The 20,372-nt window shown below is 40.8% G+C and overlaps 1 protein-coding gene across 5 annotated transcripts; it reads left to right on the top strand.

Moving 5' to 3' along the window:
* The first annotated feature begins 816 nt into the window (after positions 1 to 816).
* LOC141911738 (uncharacterized) lies at positions 817 to 20,135 on the top strand. Of its 5 annotated transcripts, XM_074802763.1 has the most exons (14): positions 817 to 3,813; positions 6,192 to 6,278; positions 6,993 to 7,055; positions 7,643 to 7,744; positions 9,237 to 9,254; positions 10,454 to 10,624; positions 11,107 to 11,199; positions 11,539 to 11,653; positions 12,376 to 12,408; positions 13,889 to 14,050; positions 14,578 to 14,592; positions 16,019 to 16,098; positions 16,743 to 16,847; positions 18,217 to 20,135. In XM_074802763.1, the coding sequence occupies exons 1-14, from the start codon at positions 997 to 999 to the stop codon at positions 18,319 to 18,321; spliced, it is 3,966 nt and encodes a 1,321-aa protein (XP_074658864.1). In that variant the 5' UTR covers positions 817 to 996; the 3' UTR covers positions 18,322 to 20,135. The 5 variants fall into 5 exon arrangements, with proteins under 5 accessions (XP_074658864.1, XP_074658865.1, XP_074658868.1 ...); XM_074802764.1 differs by lacking the exon at positions 14,578 to 14,592; XM_074802767.1 differs by lacking the exon at positions 12,376 to 12,408.
* The last annotated feature ends 237 nt before the right edge of the window (positions 20,136 to 20,372 follow it).

Genomic DNA, 20,372 nt, shown 5'->3' on the forward strand with positions numbered 1-20,372 from the left:
AATGCTGATTCCAAGCGAATGGGTGACGTAACTATTAAACTTGAGAACGTAGAAAACCCTGTGTCAATTGCAATTGTAGCCGATTCCCAGATAATGAAAATAGAAAATATAGTTGAAGTGGACATAGAGATTAGATCAGATGTACCTCAAATAGAACCACAAAGTAACAACGATTCAGCTGAAGTTGCGCCTGAAAATGTGAAACGCGAAAGCTCTGAGGTGATCGAGGTAAACGTTCTAGCTGAGGTGGACTTAGAAGAGGTTAGGACTAAAGCCGAGGACATAAAACAACTGATTGATTCTCAACCTGATCTTCAGTTGACTGGTCTAAAAACAGACTTCGCGGTGGCTGAAATCGAGTCTAATACTGCGGAATCAAGAACAGCAGGTCAAGAAGTTAAAGAAATCAAAGAATTGATTGCCCCAGAGCCTAAAGTTGAAGATCTACAGTTGACAGATCTAATAACTGTTACAGGACTTGAGGCGGCTGAGGGTCGGTCCGATACTGATGAAATGAGAATAACTCCCGATGTCAAGGAAATCAAAGCATTCATGGATCCACAATCTGAACTTGAGGAGTTGAATGATATAGAATCCTCTACAGAGGTTGGCTCTGATGCCGATGGGATGAATGTTCCAAAAGTCAAACAAATCAAAGATTTGAATGGGCAGCATAAACCTCAAGATGTAGATATTGAAAGGTGTGTAGCCCAGCAACCAGAAAATATACTACCAGAGGCGATAATAACTGAGCTTAACTCAGAAGTGAGGATGGATGACGACAAAGTTTCATTAGTTCATGAATCTGAGGCTGGAATCAAATCTCTGTCCAGTGAAGTAAGGTTCGAAGATTCTGAGCCTATCCAGGCTGAGCAACTGCTCATTGGAACTGAGCCTAGTTCAAAACTAGGGTTGAATAAAGTTGAAGCTTCACATGTTCAGAAACTTGATGGAAGAATCGAGGCAGAAGTTCCAATATCCGAATCGATCTCAGCAATGGATGAGCCCTCCCAAGATTTTAAACCAGAAAACCAAGCCGTATTTGTTGAAGCAGCCTCAATAGAAAGTAAGGAACAAACAATTGACAAAGTAGATCCAGATTCCGAAAATATAGCTGAAGTGAAGTTGAATGAAATACAAATACTAGGTGAAGATTTAAGGGAGAAGAATGTTGAACAAGATGCTAATGTTAAGGATACTAAAATAGTTGGAAAAGGAAATGCTGAAAGTTATCATGATTTTGTTGATGAAAAAGAAAATGATGAATTGAACCGGAGAGAAAATGTCAAAACCGTTAATAAAAGTCTAGCTGCAACGATTGGAGAATATGAAGAGGTAACAAATGATGATATTGATGATTTGGAAAATGTTTTAGAAGAGTTAGAAGTGTTCGTTGAAGATGGCGAAACAAAACAGGTCGATTATGTCGTAAATGTGGCTTCCAAAAAAGCGAACAAATTCGAGGTGGTGAAAAAGACCTCGTCGAAAATTGACCGTAAAATCGGAAAATTCTTTCATCGTAAATCCGAATCGCAAATCGTCATCAAATCGACGGAATCGTCGGAGAAAGCGTCGAAGTCGGCGGCGCCGATGTCGTGGCTGAAGAAGAAGTTGCGATCGCGTTCGATGTCGCTCGGATCGCTAAAGCGTAAAAGTAAAAAACCCGAGCCGCTCGCGTCGTCAACTGATGGCGTTGGCGACACCAACTGGTTCGTCGTTGGCGCCGGCGCCGTAGAAAAAAGCTTCGATGAAGCTACGGCGAAAGAAAGCGATCGCGAAGCTGAAGTCGAATCTCGGGATGTTTCCGAAACGGTCGAAAGCGTCGACGAAAATTTACGTCATGCGGGAGTCGTCGAAGATGTAAGTGAGAGCAAGAATGTTGCGCGTGAATTTGTGTCACAAGATGTTTCTAAAAACGTTGAAAAAGATTTCATTCATCGAGAAGTTGAAGATACCGAGAACGAGGAATCTGCGCGGACGTTTACATCACGAGATGTTTCCGAAACGGTGGTAGAAGACGCGATAGATTTCGATAGCGCGCGTCGAAAACCCTACGAAGATCTCGACGGTTTAGAAGACGTATTCGATGGTGCCGATGCGCTCGGCGATGTTGACGCTCGTTGCGAAAGCGCCGAATTGGAACGGATTTTAACGCGACGCCCGGCAGGCGATGAGATGTCGAGTTCGTTTGGGGAAGTAGCGATAAAACGAGTGAAACGCCGGTCGTCGGCGGACATTGAATCTTTATCGAAAAATGCAGAGGTTTTAAGTCGAAGGAGGTCGTTTTCAGGATCGAAAACTGTTAGTAGCGTTCTCAGTCCAGATTTTGTTGATATTTCCTGGAAGAAAGGTGCAGAGATTGTTGCTAGTAAAACTACGGATGAAAATGTGATAGAAAATGCGGAGATTGTTGCTAATAAAATTACGGATGAAAATGTCATAGAAAATGCCGAGATCGTTGCTAGTAAAATTACGGATGAAAATTTGATAGAAAATGCCGAGATCTTTGCTAGTAAAACTGCGGATGGAAATTCGGGTGTTGATGTCGTCGAGGTAAAAAATGCTGAAAGAGTTCCTAGAGAAAGTGCGGCTGGAGTCGAAGTGGAAGCGTTTGCGGTCGAGTTGAAATCAAGTTTGGAGACGCAGCCCGTCGTTGAGGAGTCCAGGTTACCGTCTGTGCGTTCGCCGGAATCCACTTTCCCAAATGTTGTGGCAGCTGAGAAAACTTGCAACGATTTTATCGCGTCTGAAACGCGTCGAAACAATGAAAACGAAGTCGATCGATTAGAAAAACATAGTGAGTCAAACGTATTACTCGAAGGAAAAATAACATTATCGAAACATCTGGAGACCGACGATGCAGAAGCAGGTCGGAATTCGAAGAGTGCGGATGCACAGATCGAGGTCGTCATGGCTCCGATTATAGAAGTGACTCCCGAGGTTGGAGCGGATCGAGTCATCGCAAAGTCGACTCCGCAGTGTTCTAAGAGTGTCGGAGTCACGGCGCACGAAGTGACTTTCGAGTCAAAGATCGGAGCTGATCGAACTCAGTTAAATGAGATCGGAGTCATGTCACCGGCTCAACTAGTGGAACCGGCCGCCGAAGGTGCTGAATTTGACTCGCCGGAAGTCATCGCACCCGCGACTCTGGAGTCTAGCTCAACAAGATATGTAGAGAAGGAGGGAGAACGGACCGCGCAGTCAGAAGTTGAGCTCGTTGCAAATTTCATCGAAGAAGACGTTACTCCGAAAGGGTCGGATTTACCGGAAACTCGGTTTTCAGATAGAATGACCCACGATACATCAAGGGCAGGCAACTTACAGGAGCCAGGCATAGAGGAGCCAGGCATAGAGGAGCCGGGCATAGAGGAGCCGGGCTTTCAGGAGCCAGGCGAGCAGGAGCTAGGTATGCAAGAGCCGGGCAAACAGAAGCCAGGATTAGAGAAGCCAGGCTTACAGGAGTTAAGCGTACACGGGCTTACCGATATTGATAGAAGACCATTCGATGTTAGATCTGCTGATTCAAATGAAAAAACCGAGTCATCTACATCAGATATACGAGTAGAAGACCAATTGAACGCTGACCGATTGAACGCTGACCGATTGAACGCGATTTCGAAAAATGAAATGCGCGAGTTTTCCGAAATAAACGATGAATTTCGAAACGGATTGAAAAGCGTTGATATCGGAGTTGATTATGAACTTGTTGCTGCCGCTGCTGCTGCGGTCGACGTCGGTGACCGCGATCAATCGTCCAATTCATCATCGTCCGAAGAGGATACTCACATTCCAGGCCCGGATTACGATCGATACGTAAGTCTTTACTTTGAAATCCTCGATCCCTACAGCGCGGTGGCGCCGCTTACCTATGCCCGGTTTCGATGACTGGTATTAACTTTAACCCGGGGGCTAAACTCAATTCATTCTCGATAGAGTTAAACCCCGGGTTAAAGGTAATATCAGACTATAAAACGGAGCCCTGGCAATCAGGGAAGAGTGAGGGAATTTTGTAAGAAAAAAAAAGAAGCAAAAATTCAGGGGAAAATCAATGAAATTTGTTGAGATTGCTAGATCACGTGTAAAATCAAGCAGTTTCCGTCTATGTCTCGCGTTTTTGACTGTGTTTTTTTTATCAGATTCTTAGCAAGTCATGGAAAACAACGCGCATGTCAGGGAAAAGTGACCACGGTGACATTTTACCGTCTGAAAATCCTTTTTTCGACCAGCAGCCAGCCATGGTTTTACACCTAATCAACCCCGGGATATTTTTTTCGTTTCTGTAAGATTGTTTCCGGTAAGATGTATCGCGTGTTTACGAATAAAGCAGTTGTGCCGAGAACAATTCGTCTGACAATCTCGACAACTGATGAAGTGATGGAAAATACCCCGTTCTCCTATACTACTTATACTCGTATTAGATGTACTTAGGCACCGCTCTGAGTAGAGAGGCGGAGGCTGGGAGTAAAGCGTAGTATACTGGTGGAGTTAATTTTCGGACCCAGTACCGCAGTTATGACCTAACTTCGATAATGTTCGTCCTCGGATAAATCTTGTATAACCGCTTCCCCCTCGTCCCTATAACGATGGAGACATCGGTTCATTTCGTCGTCGAAATCGTTTTGCATTGTTTGTATCTGGGCGGAATTTGTTACTGGAAATATAAATCGGCCGTTCAAAGTCATAAGGTACGTTATGAGTGAGAGCTTTCGAGATTTACGGTAGATTCTGTTTAGAGACTTCAGAGATTGAACTGTAGGAGTTCAGAGTGAAATTAAACCCACTCAACTGTGGAACTTGATCAAGAGTGAAATTAAACCCATTCAACTGTGGAACTGGGTTCAGAGTCAAATTAAACCCACACAACCGTGGAACTGGACTCAGAGACAATAAACCACACAACTGTGGAACTTGATTCAGAGTGAAATTAAACCCCCTCAACTGTGGAACTGGATTCAGAGTCAAACTGGATCAAGAGTGAAATTAAACCCACACAACTGTGGTACTGGGTTCAGAGTGAAATTAAACCCACACAACTGTGGAACTGGGTCCAGAGTCAAATTAAACCCACACAACTGTGGAACTGGACTCAGGGACAATAAACCACTCAACTGTGGAACTGGATTCAGAGTCAAATTAAACCCACTCTACGCCTCAGTAGAGAATCTCTTCGGCCATTCCATCCCTTCTTGGTTGACTGACTTTGAATTTCAGTATGAACCTAACCCTGGCCTGTTTATGTGTAATGAGTGTTATGAGCAAGCAGTGGGCAGACTGACAGTCTATCTGTGTATGTACTGCAGAAATACTGCACTTACACAAAACAGCCGTTAATGAGTCAGAGACCGATATAAATCTTTGTCTGTCGATATTTACTTTTAATAGCTGTGAAACGAACGAACGTTCTACTTTCTTTTAAAACGTCGGCGCGCTGAGTAGCGAAACATACTTTCACAATACGTGCTAAATAAATACCAAGCGGTTTATTAGTTTTATAACGTAATGAGGTTGTGTGTGCTTAAAGACTGATTAGGAATTAATGACCTTTCGTAAAGAATTTATGCGTACAACCATTTTCGAGGGGCGTGATCTGAAGGTCTTATGAAATTTTTCGGGCAAAATGATCAATAGAATTTCTTAATTCTACGGCCAATCCAGTAATCGAAAACTAGTCTTAATGTCGCAAGGGCAGGTTTTCGGTGACTGGTCCTAACCCTTCGAAATTCGAATGTACGCGCCAAAAAGTCCGGAAAAATTTTCCGGTGATCAAAATTTCAAAAGGCTAACAGAAAAGCTCCTTTTTGTCCTAATTTTTCTATGGGAGTTCCACCAGAATTCCCTACCAATTTTTTCGCGCTTTCAGCCCTCACACGGCCAACCACTACTCAAAATAAAAAACGCCGCATTCCAACTTTCAGATTCACCCCATTTGAATAATCCTAGATCCGCCCTAGTGTCATGAGGACTGTATGCGACTGATTATGTCCTGATGTTATTCTCGAAATAGAAATGAATTTTTATCAGAGAAGATTTAAGAAAAGATATCATCAATCTCTCTCGAATGTTCCGTGTACTCTTTTTGTAACTTTGTATCTAAATGATGATAGAATAATAATCATAATTATTATTATTATCATAATTAATATTATTATATTATTACATATTTAATTGTTTTTTCTGTTGTGTTTTTTCAGGCGGAGCAGCGTTTGGCCGCGAAACGAGCCGCTAGGGCCGAGGCGCGGGAAATACGCATGAAAGAAATCGAAAAACAACAGAAAGAAGTAAGTATGAGTGTGATATTTTCGATACTTCTTTTTTTTATAATACCGGTACTTCGAATAGTGAAAATTTATTTCCTTATACAGCTTCGCACCCCTACGAATTGTAATCAGTGCGTTTTACATCGGTATTGAAATGAAGATTAGGAAATAAAGATTAGCTGATGAAATAGTAATTCAAAACACTTCGGCCCGGTCTTGTGGACTGGTATTACCTTTAACCCTTTCAGTGCGTCTACACCACAGTGCGGTGTATAAATAAGTGATAGATTTTGCTAGTACACCGCAATGCGGTGTATTGATTTAATTAGTAATTACTAGTTGTCTCCCTTGAAAGATGGAAGCACCTGTCAAACATAGTGAAATATTATTAACTAACGATACACCGTGCTGTGGTGTAGACGCACTATAGCGGTATTCCCGTTATTCAACACATTAGGGTGGAATTTTTTAAAAGTTGGTTGAAGATAACCAGTGGATAGATGCCATAGTAACAATGAACTTTTAATTGTCACTATGTCAACTATCCACTGGTTAACTCAAACCAACCTTTGGGCAACTGACCCCTGGGCCCTGGAGAATGAATATTAAGTTAGAGTTTACGGGCGACTAAGATTGACTGCGAAATACACGCTAGAAAAGAAAGGACACGCGTTCATTTATTTCATTTCTGCGGAAGCTCAGAATAGAATTCAGATATTTTTTATCACTTTGTAGGAAGATGCAAAAGAAGGTAGCGTACCAGCGACCGGGGCCGGCTACGAGGGCAAAGAACACCGGGTAAGTTTTAAGCGGGTTACAAACTTCACCGATTCGATATCCTCGAGTATAGATAATCAGTGTTGCTTCTTACCTTGGAAACCGGAGAAAAGTCGGGGAAATTTCTTTTCTTTGAAAAAGTAAGGAAGTAGTCGGGGATTTTTATAACAAAGCTAAAAATCAACAAAATGTCAGCGTTCAGTTTCATGAAAATGTTCAAGCTTAAATCAGTCAAGTTTGAATTGTCCTCATTGAAAACATGAAGTAACCAATAGCATTTACACCAAAAACAGCTAGTAAAAATTAAAGTGGCAACCTCGATTATTTCTTTGAGAATACGAATACGAATATTTATTTACACTCCAACCATTTCCATGGTATATGGAGGAAAACAGTATTTACAATAATTACATAAACAGTAATGAAAGCTACAAAACTTAATTAACTGGTCTCACACTTATGTATGAAATATACTATTTACTATTTACAAAACATATATTTACAATACATACACTATGAGACTTACTTCACACTAGTGCCCCCTAGTGGATCCTCGGTCATCATCACTAGCTGTCAATCGTAATATGTTTTATTGATTTTTTTTCCAGCCGTCTGCCGGCAGTTTACGACAGTTATCGACGACCAGTTATTCAAATTCTCGCCGATCTAGCGAAGATTCGATCGAAAACGATATGGCAATTCACATACGGGTATGTGTTACGCGAACCCCTTCGACCCATCATCCTCCCGCGCCTAGATAGCCGGACACGCCGTCTATTTCGACAAGGTCTAGTGTCATGGCCGCTGATCTGGAAAACATTGAAAACCGAGGGAATCAGAAAATTGAGAGAAAAGTAGCCATCCTCTACGGGTTCGAATCTCAGCAAGGAAAGAACATGGCCGAGTCTCGTGGTGCCTCCTGGTTTAAATCCCAGGAAGGGGTTTTGAATGCGTTCAATCCCTGCGAAGAAGGAATGTGGTAGAGTTTGCCACTGATAAGATAAAAACCGACTATTTACAAATTAAAAGAAATCTAAAATCGAGAATTTATTAATTGAAACAATCTAAAATATAAGAACACAAATCGATTTTAGATTGTTTCAATAAATAAATTCTCGATTTTAGATTTCTTTTAATTTTTGTAAATAGTGGGTTTTTATCTTTTCATCTGTTCACCACGTTTGAGTGCGGTTATCGTACCACAGAGTTTGCCACGTTCAAATCCCTGCGAGGGATGAACGTTGCAGTCTCTCCGACGATGCCATCAGTTTAAATTCCCACCAGGGAGGAATGAGTCCACAATACCACCTAATGTCTATTTCAACCTGACTTGAGAGCATTCCGGGTGGCCTAGCTCGCTCATTTTTGGTAGTACATACCTGATAAAAGTCTGATTAGGACCAGAAAGGACAGGCAGAAGAACAGAAAGCATTGGCAGTCGACCTAAAATATCGTTTTTTAATCCATTCGAAACTGTATTGAAGGATATCCAAAAAGTCTTCGCTGAAAGGGGTTAAATGAAAAGAAGTGACTCCATGATTTGAAAGTTTAACAATATGTTTCCATGCCTACGTACCAAACTTCAGTTGGTAGGCATGGAGACGTATTGTTAAACTTTCAAATCATGGAGTCTCTTTTCTCTCAGGAACCCCTCTCGATGCAGACTTTTTGGATATCCTTCGATACAGTTTAAAGTGGATTAAAAAACGATATTTTAGGTCAGCTGCCAATGCATTCTGGTCCTAATAAGACTTTTATCAGGTATGTACTACTAAAACTGACTGAGCTAGGCCACCAGGAATGCTCTCGAGTCAGGTTGAAATAGACATTAGTTTTAAGCCTCATATGAGAAGAATGCGACGGAGTCTCGCAATGCCGTCGATTTTGCCCCAATCTTGCCCCAATTTTGCCCTAATCTCGATTGTTATTTTCTGATATAAACATGTATACACATAGCTTGTGTGTTTCTCACTGCTTGCGTCTGCTTAGTTTAATCAACAATATTGCTGCCAGCGTGAGCGGACCGCGGTCACACTCTGATCGCGTATATCTAACTCTAGAGCGTATGTCGAGAGTCGAAAATTTCAACGAATGTTTTTCTGAAATGTAGATCGTAACGAATGACCTGACTTATTAGTTAATCACACTCTGCTTGTTTTACTAATCTTTTATAAAACTAACTCTTTCGTCTACCATATACAGCGCCGGGGCATGTCGAATGTAAGTATAGTTACGCACGTTTTTTTTTTTGTCGATTCTAGCGCCCTCTGTTGTTGTTGTTGTTGTTCGACGATAACGAGCCACCGTCATCTCACCGCCCCGAATTCGCGACCACTGACCCGACCCTAATTCTCTCCGCTTTTATTTTGGTTTCCGGCGAACCTTTCAGCGTTGACTGTTTCGCACCTGATTCCAAAATTTCCACTCTAGTGCGATGTATAACACGGCGGCATACGCTGAAGTAAGTCCGCCCCGCGGTGCTGCGCATCAACGGTTACTGATATTTCACTATGTTTAACACGTCCTGCTCTCGTTCTATAGAGATCGCATGTATACGCCGCACCGGGGGGTAAGGCGCGGTTTACCCGGTACGCTGCGGGTAGACTGTACACCGCATAGCGAGGTAAACACACACGCTAAACGGGTATTAACTGTTGTCACCTTTTCACACCCCTTTTTCATCGTTCGTCCCTTGTGTTTCATCATTCACACCCTGTTTCTTTCATCATCACCACGCCGTTTCATCATTTACACTAACCCGTATTGCATAAGTATTCCGTAATTTATGTTTGTGCTTCTTCCTTTTAATCGCCGTGATGATTTTGGGACAGATTTACCTGGACTTTGGTCTGGGTCGAGTTTCACAAAAAGGTTGAACTCCTTTATTTTTCACTCATGGAGGACGACGACAGTTCAAACGACTGTTTTCAGCTCATATATATTTTCATGACCCGATTCAAGAAAAAGTGTAACTCCGAAAATTGATATATACATGTAATCAAAAGTTCATGAAGACTAGTCTTTATGAATTTTTGATGTAATGTAATTTATTCATCGATATATGCACGAAATTTTTTATAATTGTCGATTAGATATCCACTGGTCCTACGTAATTGAAAGGAAATCCCGAGCCTATAGGCTGAACCAAAAAAGGGGGAAAGTCTTGAAAAAAAATAATGCTTAAGTTTGAATTTTTTACATGTTCAAAAATCATTGTGCTTACATATCGAAGAGCTATGGAAGCAAAAAATTTTAATTTTTCCTTTTTTGTGAAACTGGACACGGAGAGAATCGTGCATAATTTCCACGAAAATGAAAAATGTGTCTGAATTTTTTTTTTCGAAATCGAGCTCAATTTTCGAGGCGTAATTTTCTCTATAAATCTTCGCTTTTTTTTCTATCTCTCGTTTTCCCGATAGCTACAAATTCAAGAAGCCGAGGAGAAGTACAAGAAGGCGATGATGAACAACGCGCAGTTGGACAACGAGAAACAACTGTTGAAATATCAGGTGGATTTACTGCGAGACCAAATCGACGATTTCGAAGAAACGATCACCGAATTAAATCGGCAATATCGCGATAAATCAAGCGTAAGTTCGCTGCCAGAAATATTACGTAATCAAATGTCGGCGAAACCATATGAGATATTTCGTCGACCCAATGGTGATAAAGCTAGGAATATTGAGATATCTCAGAAACGATGGTGGCAAAACCAGAAATATGAGATATTTCGTTGACCCAATGGTGACAAAGCTAGGAATATTGAGATATCTCAGAAATGATGGTGGCAAAACCAGAAATATGAGATATTTCGTTGACCCAATGGTGACAAAGCTAGGAATATTGAGATATCTCAGAAACGATGGTGGGGCTAGGCCAGAATTATAGATATCTCAGAAACAATGGTGGCAAACCAGAAATATGAGATATCTTGTAGAAGCAAAGCTAGAAAAACCAAATTATGAGATATCTCATAGAAACAATAGCAGCAAAGCCAGAAATATTTGAAGACTAGATTCTCTCCATTCATTTGCATTTATGTTTTCTTTCTTTTTCTTTTTTTTTCATGCAGGAATTAGAATTTCAGAAACGAAGTTACCGCGAATTAGAACGAAATAACGAATTTCTGAAAGAGCATATTCGACAACGCGACGCGTTAATAGAGGTTAGTCTCTCCTACCTCTACGCCCTCCGGCCCCCCTTTTACCCTTTCAGTGCTGACTAATCAATACCCTATAGTGCTGGAGATAATTTGAAAATTTTGAAAAATTCCACCCTAGTGTGTTAAAAAATGGGAATACCACTATAGCGCGTCTACACCACGGCGCAGTGTATCGTTAGTTACAAATATTTCACTATGTTTGACAGGTGCTGCCATCTTTCAATAGAGATAAAAACGAATTACTAATTACATCAATACACTGCACTGCAGTGAAGACGCACTGGGAGGGTTAATGGGATTTCTGTGTTTTTGATTATGCGTTTTTCTTCTGTTGTTGTCTAGGAACACGGTTTAGTTTTAATAGGAACTGAAGGTGATACCCCTGTAAATAATGGTGCTACATTGCTTTCACACGACACGTTACAGTTATTAGATAAATATGGTGACGGAGAATTAGGTAAGTGTCCAACATCTTCTCTACTTCTTCCCTTCCCTCTCACTCTCCTTCTCTCTCTCTCTTATCTCCCTCTCCCTCCCTCTATCTCCTCTCCCCTCCCTCTATCTCCCTCTCCCCTCCCTCTATCTCCCTCTCCCCTCCCTCTATCTCTCTCTTCCCTCCCTCTATCTCCCTCTCCCCTCCCTCTATCTCCCTCTCCCCTCCCTCTATCTCTCTCTTCCCTCCCTCTATCTCCCTCTCCCCTCCCTCCATCTCTCTCTTCCCTCCCTCTATCTCCCTCTCCCCTCCCTCTATCTCCCTCTCCCCTCCCTCTATCTCCCTCTCCCCGCCCTCTATCTCCCTCTCCCCTCCCTCTATCTCTCTCTCCCCTCCCTCTATCTCCTCCCCTCCTCTCCCTCTATCACTTTCCCTTCTCTCCCTCTATCCCTTCCCCTTCTCTCCCTCTATCTCTTCCCCTTCTCTCCCTCTATCTCTTTCCCTTCTCTCCCTCTATCTCTTTCCCTTCTCTCCCTCTATCTCTTCCCCTTCTCTCCCTCTATCTCCCTCGAAAATTTCTCCCTCTATACCCCGAGAAAGTCGCGCTACAATATGTATCTAAATCTAAAATGGTTCCGACACACCCCGAGGTGAGCCCCCCCTCGTTCAAAGAAAATAAATGAATAAAAACCTGAAGCAACTATCGAATCAGGCGTTTTACGTAGGTTCTGTGTGATTATTTCTAGATGGGTCTCGCCCGCCCAAACTGATAGGCGCCGGTACGTATGAAGCATGGTTCCCCACGCACGTGCGCTCTTCGTTGAAAATATCCGAATTCGGAAGATTTTCCGTCAAAATTCTCAGATGAATTAATCGATCTGATATTAATTTCATCAACATATTGATGTTATCTATTCGTTTGTGAAATCTCCGATGATAAAACCTATCGAAAAAGAAAAGACACTTTACTAAACTTGAAATCGAAGTTAAACTAAAAAAAAAATTCGCTTCAAAAATGCCTCATTATAATTAACTCGATTAACTAACTGAAACTTAACTGTGCATCTTGAATATGTAAATAATGATTATTAATATCGAATATAAATTCGCTGATTATTGATGCGAAAAACGTTTTTAAGAAGAATTTCGTAGATTAATTGATAAATCTATTTTGAAAAAATCATGGTTTGTCGCAAAATGAGTTAAAATGCTTCATGTCTGTTTCTATGTGTTACGTGTCGCTGCATTTGATATGTTTTTCTGTGTAATAATTAATCAGTTATTTTGAAATTTAACCAATATTTCTTTCTCACGAGTCAATCGGCAAATTTAATTTTTTCGTATGAGGTATTCAATTTTGATTTGATCCAGTTTTATCAGTCAGCTGCTAAGGATCCAGGTATCAGTCTGCAGCTTGGCTCCAGGTATCATTTTGCGGCTTGGATCCAGGTATCAGTCTGCAGCTAGGATCCAGGTATCAGTCTGCAGCTAGGATCCAGGTATCAGTCTGCAGCTGGCTTGGATCCAGGTATCATTCTGCTGCTTGGATCCAGGTATCAGTCTGCAGCTAGGATCCAGGTATCATTCTGCGGCTTGGATCCAGGTATCATTCTGCGGCTTGGATCCAGGTATCAGTCTGCAGCTTGGATCCAGGTATCAGTCTGCGGCTTGGATCCAGGTATCAGTCTGCGGCTTGGATCCAGGTATCAGTCTGCAGCTTGGATCCAGGTATTAGTCCGCTGCTTGGATCCAGGTATCATTCTGCAGGTTGGATCCAGGTATCATTCTGCGGCTTGGATCCAGGTATCAGTCTGCAGCTTGGATCCAGGTAGCAGTCCGCTGCTTGGATCCAGGTATCATTCTGCAGCTTGGATCCAGGTATCAGTTCGCTGCTTGGATCCAAGTATCATTCTGCGGCTTGGATCCAGGTATCGATTTGCTGCTTGGATCCAAGTATCAGTCTGCGGCTTGGATCCAGGTATCAGACAGCAGCTTTGGTCCAAGTATCAGTCTGCGACTTGGGTCCAGGTATCAGTCTGCGGCTTGGATCCAGGTATCAATCCGGATCCTGGGCATTTTTGATTTGAGATTTTACTCGGAGTTAACTCTGAAATTGAACTGATTATAAATCTCTATCTGAGTTAACTCTAACTCACAACTGTACAACCGGATCCTGCAGGACACGGATCCGGGTCTACAGCCCGGACTCGATCGACGAAATGTCTCTCGTCATTTTTCGTTTACTCATTTCGTTTCCAGACGACAAACTGCGGAAGCTGGTCGACGAGAAACAGAGTTTGGACCAAGAGATTCGCGACCTCCGCAAAGAACTCGACGGCTACAAAGCGAAAGAGATCGTCGACGAAAAATACGGAACGTCTTCGACGAAAACGAACGGCCCCGATATAGATGTGATACAAAGTACGTACCGGGGGTCGAGGGAGGGGGCGTTTACTCCCCTTGCAACACCCCCCTCGTCGATCTAACCTATCGATACGGTTCCCCTCACTGTGCTGAGTTAATGGGAAGGACTGGGAATATTGAAAATGAAACTTTTTGGTTCGGGAAATTTTGAAAGTTTTCCCGCTAATCCCGTTTTTCGGGGTTTGATTGCCCCGCGTCGAAGCTCACGCCTACAGCAACTCCGACCGCAGTTGTTTCGTCGGTTTGTGTTTGCGTGAGCTTTGGCGTTAGGCAAACATCAAATCCTGGCAAGCAACGATGCTCCAATCCGGGAAATATGCGGGAAATTGGTGTCTGTTATTTAAAACAAAAACCCTATTTCCGTTATGGAAAATTGAAATATCGCTCAAGAAATGCTCGAAAAATACTTGAAATTCATGTAAACTGTTATCGTTTCGTATTTTCATTACAATGTAAATGAAAGACAATGAATATCATCTTTTTCGTTTGAATAATTTTTGATTGATCTAATTTTTTCTGAACAGCCGAAGAAGAAATGAGTAAGTTAATAATATATGAATGATATAACATCCTAGTTATAGATATCATCGCTCGGGGGCGCTACTAGTATCGATATGTTGCGGTGCAGCTTCGAAAGAAAAAAATGTTCAAATGCAAAGAAAAATAGTTTAAAAAAAGATTTCATCATGAGCTTTTATATTTTGCGTCTATTCAACCAAGAACACTCTAGAGTGACAGCAGAAATTGATACAATGATGATGATAATTAAAACGCGGACTTGGACTTGAAACAAATTTGCTCTAAAAACTGAATCTACTCAATAGATTGTCTTTAATAAATAACCATATGATTAATTCTAACAATAGCTGTAACTTATATTCCATTTATATATATATATATATATATATATATATATATATATATATATATATATATATATATATATATATATATATATATATATAATCTGTATGCGGTATCGAAATAGCTTTTAAAGTGCAGGGGTCAGTTGCAAAGTCGAGGCTTAGATTTAAGACCAGTCTAAGCTCATTTTGGTTCTGTAGCCAATCTAACTACTTAACACTAGTCTAAGCTCATTTCGGTTCTCTAATAGTCAACATTATAAGAATTTAAAACCAGTCTCGAGATAATTTTGGTTTTGCTGCCAATCTAACAATTTAAGACTAGTCTTAAGCTCATTTTTGTTCTCCAATTGCCAATCCCACAACTAAAAACCAGTCAATGCTCATGTTGGTTCTATTTAACTTAAGACTAGTCTTATGATTGAAGATGACTTCACAACTGAAGTCGCGATTGCTGCTAATCGACCACCTGCATCTATTTCAACCGAGTAATATATATATATCCATCGCTAAATTACGTACTAAATGAAATAAAAGTCGAATCGAAGTTCTTTGACCGCTATGAGCTGGTTCGAGATTCTGAGAGTAGCGCTGATATTATTGCTGATAATGTCTTTTCAAAAGACCTAAGCATACTTGCATATTGTAAAATTACTCCTATGTTAATAAAGCTACTTTAAACAAAAAAAGCGCTGATATGCCGAGAATTGTAGTGTTCAGCGGTCAAAGTGTTAATCAATTTAACAACTATGCAATGCGTGCAATTTCCTGAAACTCTACCGATAATGTTTTCATGTTCTATTTCATGATATGTCTATTTCTCAAAGATAACATTTCAATATACCGCTTGATGCCTTTAATATTTAATTTCATTTTTCTGCTTTTCTTGATATCTCGAACTTGTATCATCCGATGCGTAAAGCGGGACCTAATTCTATGAAAAATATTTAAGTTTAATGAAAATGGTATTCGAGTGAACTTTTTCATCGAAGTTGATTTTATTGAAAAGAAAATAGAAGTTGATACGAATGATTGTAAAAAAAATTATAGATTTAAATTTCGTTGAATTTATTTAATTTCTTTTTTTCGTTCTTGTTCCCAGGGGAAACGAGTCGCCAAATCAGCGATTACAAATTCAAACTACAAAAGTCGGAGCAAGAGGTGTCGATTTTGGAAGCCAGTGTAAGTGAGAAAGAAAAAACAAAATCGATGTATCGAAAAGAGTTACGGTTGACCTGGTAAACCTAGAAAACAGAAAGGCACATTTGGAAAAAAACAGGGAAAACTAAAGGAATTTTGACAAATCTTGCAAGAAACCTGGGCCCGGTTTCATACACTGGTATCAAAGTAATCCCTAGGGGTAAATCCACAATTTGGGTGACAACCGCCATAGTTACAACGAGAAACCATGGTTATAACTGACGAATTTCAAAATGTTCCCAGGGACTATTTTTCTTCCACATCTATGAAACCCAGCCCTGGAAAACGAAGGTTACCAGAAAAATCTATGAAAAAATTCATGGAAAACTCGGGGAATTTGACAAATATTGCCAAAAATCTGGAGAATTCACAGGGAATGTGGATATTATGCTCTTGAGGTAATTTGTGAATACGTGATACGTGGAAAATGAAGAAATTACGAGATTTTCAATGAAGAAATGTCTCGCAATTCACGTGCAGCAGATTAAACCCGGAGAATTTTGTCTTATATCATGGAAAACTCCGGAAATTCATTATTAGCGGGGAAGATGGCCACCGTGGTTCTTTGGGGCGAATTTCTTTTTTAGCCTCAGTCGTCGTAACGCGTGCGTTTATTTTTGTTTCAGGTGAATCGGTTAGAAAGTCAAGTGAAACGCTACAAGGCGGCGGCAGAAGGTGCTGAAAAACTCGAGGAGGAGCTGAAAACAGAAAAAAGACGAATCGCTCGAGAGGTTCGAAAAATGCGTTCGGTTAATTTGTAAATGGTAGATTCGTCGCGGGGCGGGGGGGGTTCTGGTCGCCCTCGGATGGATAATTTAGGACAAACACACTGTTTTCTGGCCCTAATCAGACCCGTTTGGAATTATTTTTCGTCTCATCAAAGTTTTCTGACTTAGGAGGGAACATTCGAATTTTGAAGGCGACCCCTCTTAATTTGTCCTTGCAAGGCAAAAAGCATTGAGTACGGAAGGTTTCACAGAGCTGCCAACTGTTCCTGATTTTCAGTATTTGTTACTCATTTATAATGAGAAATACTGATTTGATTTGTTTGATGCATACAGAAATATGAAAGATGTTACTGGGGGTTTTACTGTTGATTACTGATTAATTTGAACAGATATATGAAAGATGTTACTGAGGGTCTTACTGTTGATTACTGATTAATTTGAACAGAAATATGAAAGATGTTACCGAAGGTCTTACTGTTGATTACTGATTAATTTGAACAGAAATATGAAAGATGTTACTGAGGGTCTTACTGTTGATTACTGATTAATTTGAACAGAAATATGAAAGATGTTACTGAGGGTCTTACTGTTGATTACTGATTAATTTGAACAGAAATATGAAAGATGTTACTGAGGGTCTTACTGTTGATTACTGATTAATTTGAACAGAAATATGAAAGATGTTACCGAAGGTCTTACTGTTGATTACTGATTAATTTGAACAGAAATATGAAAGATGTTACTGAGGGTCTTACTGTTGATTACTGATTAATTTGAACAGAAATATGAAAGATGTTACTGAGGGTCTTACTGTTGATTACTGATTAATTTGAACAGAAATATGAAAGATGTTACTGAGGGTCTTATTGTTGATTACTGATTGATTTGAACGGAAATATGAAAGATGTTACTGAGGGTCTTACTGTTGATTACTGATTAATTTGAACAGAAATATGAAAGATGTTACTGGGGGTCTTATTGTTGATTACTGATTAATTTGAACGGAAATATGAAAGATGTTACTGAGGGTTTTACTGTTGATTACTGATTAATTTAAACGGAAATATGAAAGATGTTACTGAGGGTCTTACTGTTGATTACTGATTAATTTGAACAGAAATATGAAAGATGTTACTGAGGACCTTACTGGTGATTACTGATTAATTTGAACAGAAATATGAAAGATAATACTGAGGGTCTTACTGTTGATTACCGATTAATTTGAACATTTCATATTTCAATGAAACGTTACTGAAAAAATTCAATTTGTTACTGATGGTGCATTTCCGAGGTTTGCGGCCTTGGTTCTACTGTATTTGTTCGATAATTACTACCCGGCATTCATTGTATTTGTGCGTGTTTTTTTTTTCAGCTACGCGAGGCCCAGTCGACGAACGAAGAGCTACAAACGCAGAACAGTCACCTGCAGAAACGATTAGAGAAACTGAAGTCGTCTAGAAATGCGTTGTTGAAATAGTACACCAGCGCGCGTTGCCGCGGGTGGATTCCGTTTCCATATTAACCCTTAGCTTTCCGAACACTACGGTCAGAATTTCCCGAAATGTCTACCCCGGCCTCGGAAACCCGTGAGTTCCGCTAGAACACATATTAGACAACATATCCGCTAAGTCTACTGTGGCATCTAACGATCCACCAGGTGTCGCTAGTGTGCAGTAGGACATCGACTACTGCGGTGATAGAAGATTCTACTTGAGGCAAGTGAGGATCCACCAGGGGTTGCTAGTGCGCAGTAGCACCCCTTGGTATTTTTGAAAACATCAATACTCAAAGTTTCAAAGTTGATCATTGCCCGATCGCTGGTGGAAGCGGTCCCCTAGCGGTGGTTTCTATGAAATTCTGGCTAGCTCGGTTGCTGAGGGTTAGGTAGAGTTTTATTATAATTGTATATACCTAATAATGTATATGGTTTAACAACAACTACGTGTGATAGCAGTGTGCGTGACGGGGGCCGTGTTGTCCTGAATAGCAGGCGATTTGATTTTCTAAAATTATTCGGTGCGTATGTTTAGGTGTGGGCGGGTGAAAGGGTGGTTTAACGTGGTCCACTCGTTATGCGCCTGGTGGCTGGGTATTTGGTCGCAAATTCGATCGGGTCTTGGTCGCTTATCGATGAACCAACGCTACCCACAAACCGCTGGTGCTGCTGGGAGTCTATCGTGAACCTTCGTTCCCGCTCCCTCGAAATGAGATGTCGGTTTGAAAAAAAAACACCCTGTAAACAATCACTTCGCCTTTGAAGTGTGATAGTGGTTTCGGTTGTAATTTTTTATCGCTAAGAAATATTTTGTTTTGTTTTTAAGATGCCAAACAAATCGTTGAAGGGTAGGAAAAAAAAACCGTCTATATTTTGCTGTTTTCCTGTTCGAAAAAATACTACGAATGTCTTTTCAACAAAATTTTTATTAATCGGATCTGCTTGATTTTAGAAACCGTCACGATCTTCACCCGACGAAATTGGGGGTTCCCGGGGAACGTGGATCTTAGTGACAGTTCCCGGGGAACGTGGATCCTAGTGACAGTTCCCTTTGTGAGCTCCCGAAGAACATGGAGGATCTTAGTGAGAGTTCCCGGAGAACGTGGATCTTAGTGAGAATTCCCGGGGAATGCGGATCTTAGTGAGAGTTCCCGGGGAACGCGGATCTTAGTGAGAGTTCCCGGGGAACGTGGATCTTAGAGTTTCCGGGAACGCGGACCTTAGTGAGAGTTCCCGGGGAACGTGGATCTTAGTGAGAGTTCCCGGGGAACGTGGATCTTAGTGAGAGTTCCCGGGGAACGTGGATCTTAGTGAGAGTTCCCGGGGAACGCGGATCTTAGTGAGAGTTCCCGGGGAACGTGGATCTTAGAGTTCCCGGGAACGCGGACCTTAGTGAGAGTTCCCGGGGAACGTGGATCTTAGTGAGAGTTCCCGGGGAACGTGGATCTTAGTGAGAGTTCCCGGGGAACGTGGATCTTAGTGAGAGTTCCCGGGGAACGCAGACCTTAGTGAGGGTTCCCGGGGAACGTGGATCTTAGTGAGACCCAAACAGGTCGGTTCCCGACTCACACTTTTCACTATGATGATATTGCATTTTGATTCGGAGCACTAACATTGCGTCACGCTATTCGACAATATCTTTTCAGAAATCCACCGTATTTATATCCGGAGCTGTAGTATATCTAAATATCATATATTGTAACTACGAACGTATCGAAACGATATTCCATCGTGTATCCAACCTATTACTCACAGCCCAAGACAAAAAAGCGAAGCGCATTTTTTTCTCCAAAAAAATATTAAGTATACATATATATATATATATATATATATATATTATATATATATATATATATATATATATATATATATATATATATATATATATATATATATATATATAATTACTTTCAAAGTATTCGACTTAATTATTAATTGATTTTTTTAACCATTGAAATTTTATTATGAATATAAGTAATTACTATGTAGAATGGACGACCACAAATCGTGCGGGGACGTTGTTGTGTTATTGA

The sequence above is a fragment of the Tubulanus polymorphus genome, chromosome 10 (genome assembly GCF_964204645.1).
Source record: "Tubulanus polymorphus chromosome 10, tnTubPoly1.2, whole genome shotgun sequence".
In the NCBI taxonomy this organism is placed as follows: domain Eukaryota; kingdom Metazoa; phylum Nemertea; class Palaeonemertea; order Tubulaniformes; family Tubulanidae; genus Tubulanus; species Tubulanus polymorphus.

Excerpts from the sequence above, each read along its gene's own strand:
- LOC141911738 (XM_074802763.1), top strand. The coding sequence starts at position 997 with ATGGATGAGCCCTCCCAAGATTTTAAACCAGAAAACCAAGCCGTATTT. Across the intron at positions 7,056-7,642 it reads ACGAGGGCAAAGAACACCGG|CCGTCTGCCGGCAGTTTACG; the intron begins GTAAGTTTTAAG and ends TTTTTTTTCCAG. Across the intron at positions 10,625-11,106 it reads AATATCGCGATAAATCAAGC|GAATTAGAATTTCAGAAACG; the intron begins GTAAGTTCGCTG and ends TTTTTCATGCAG.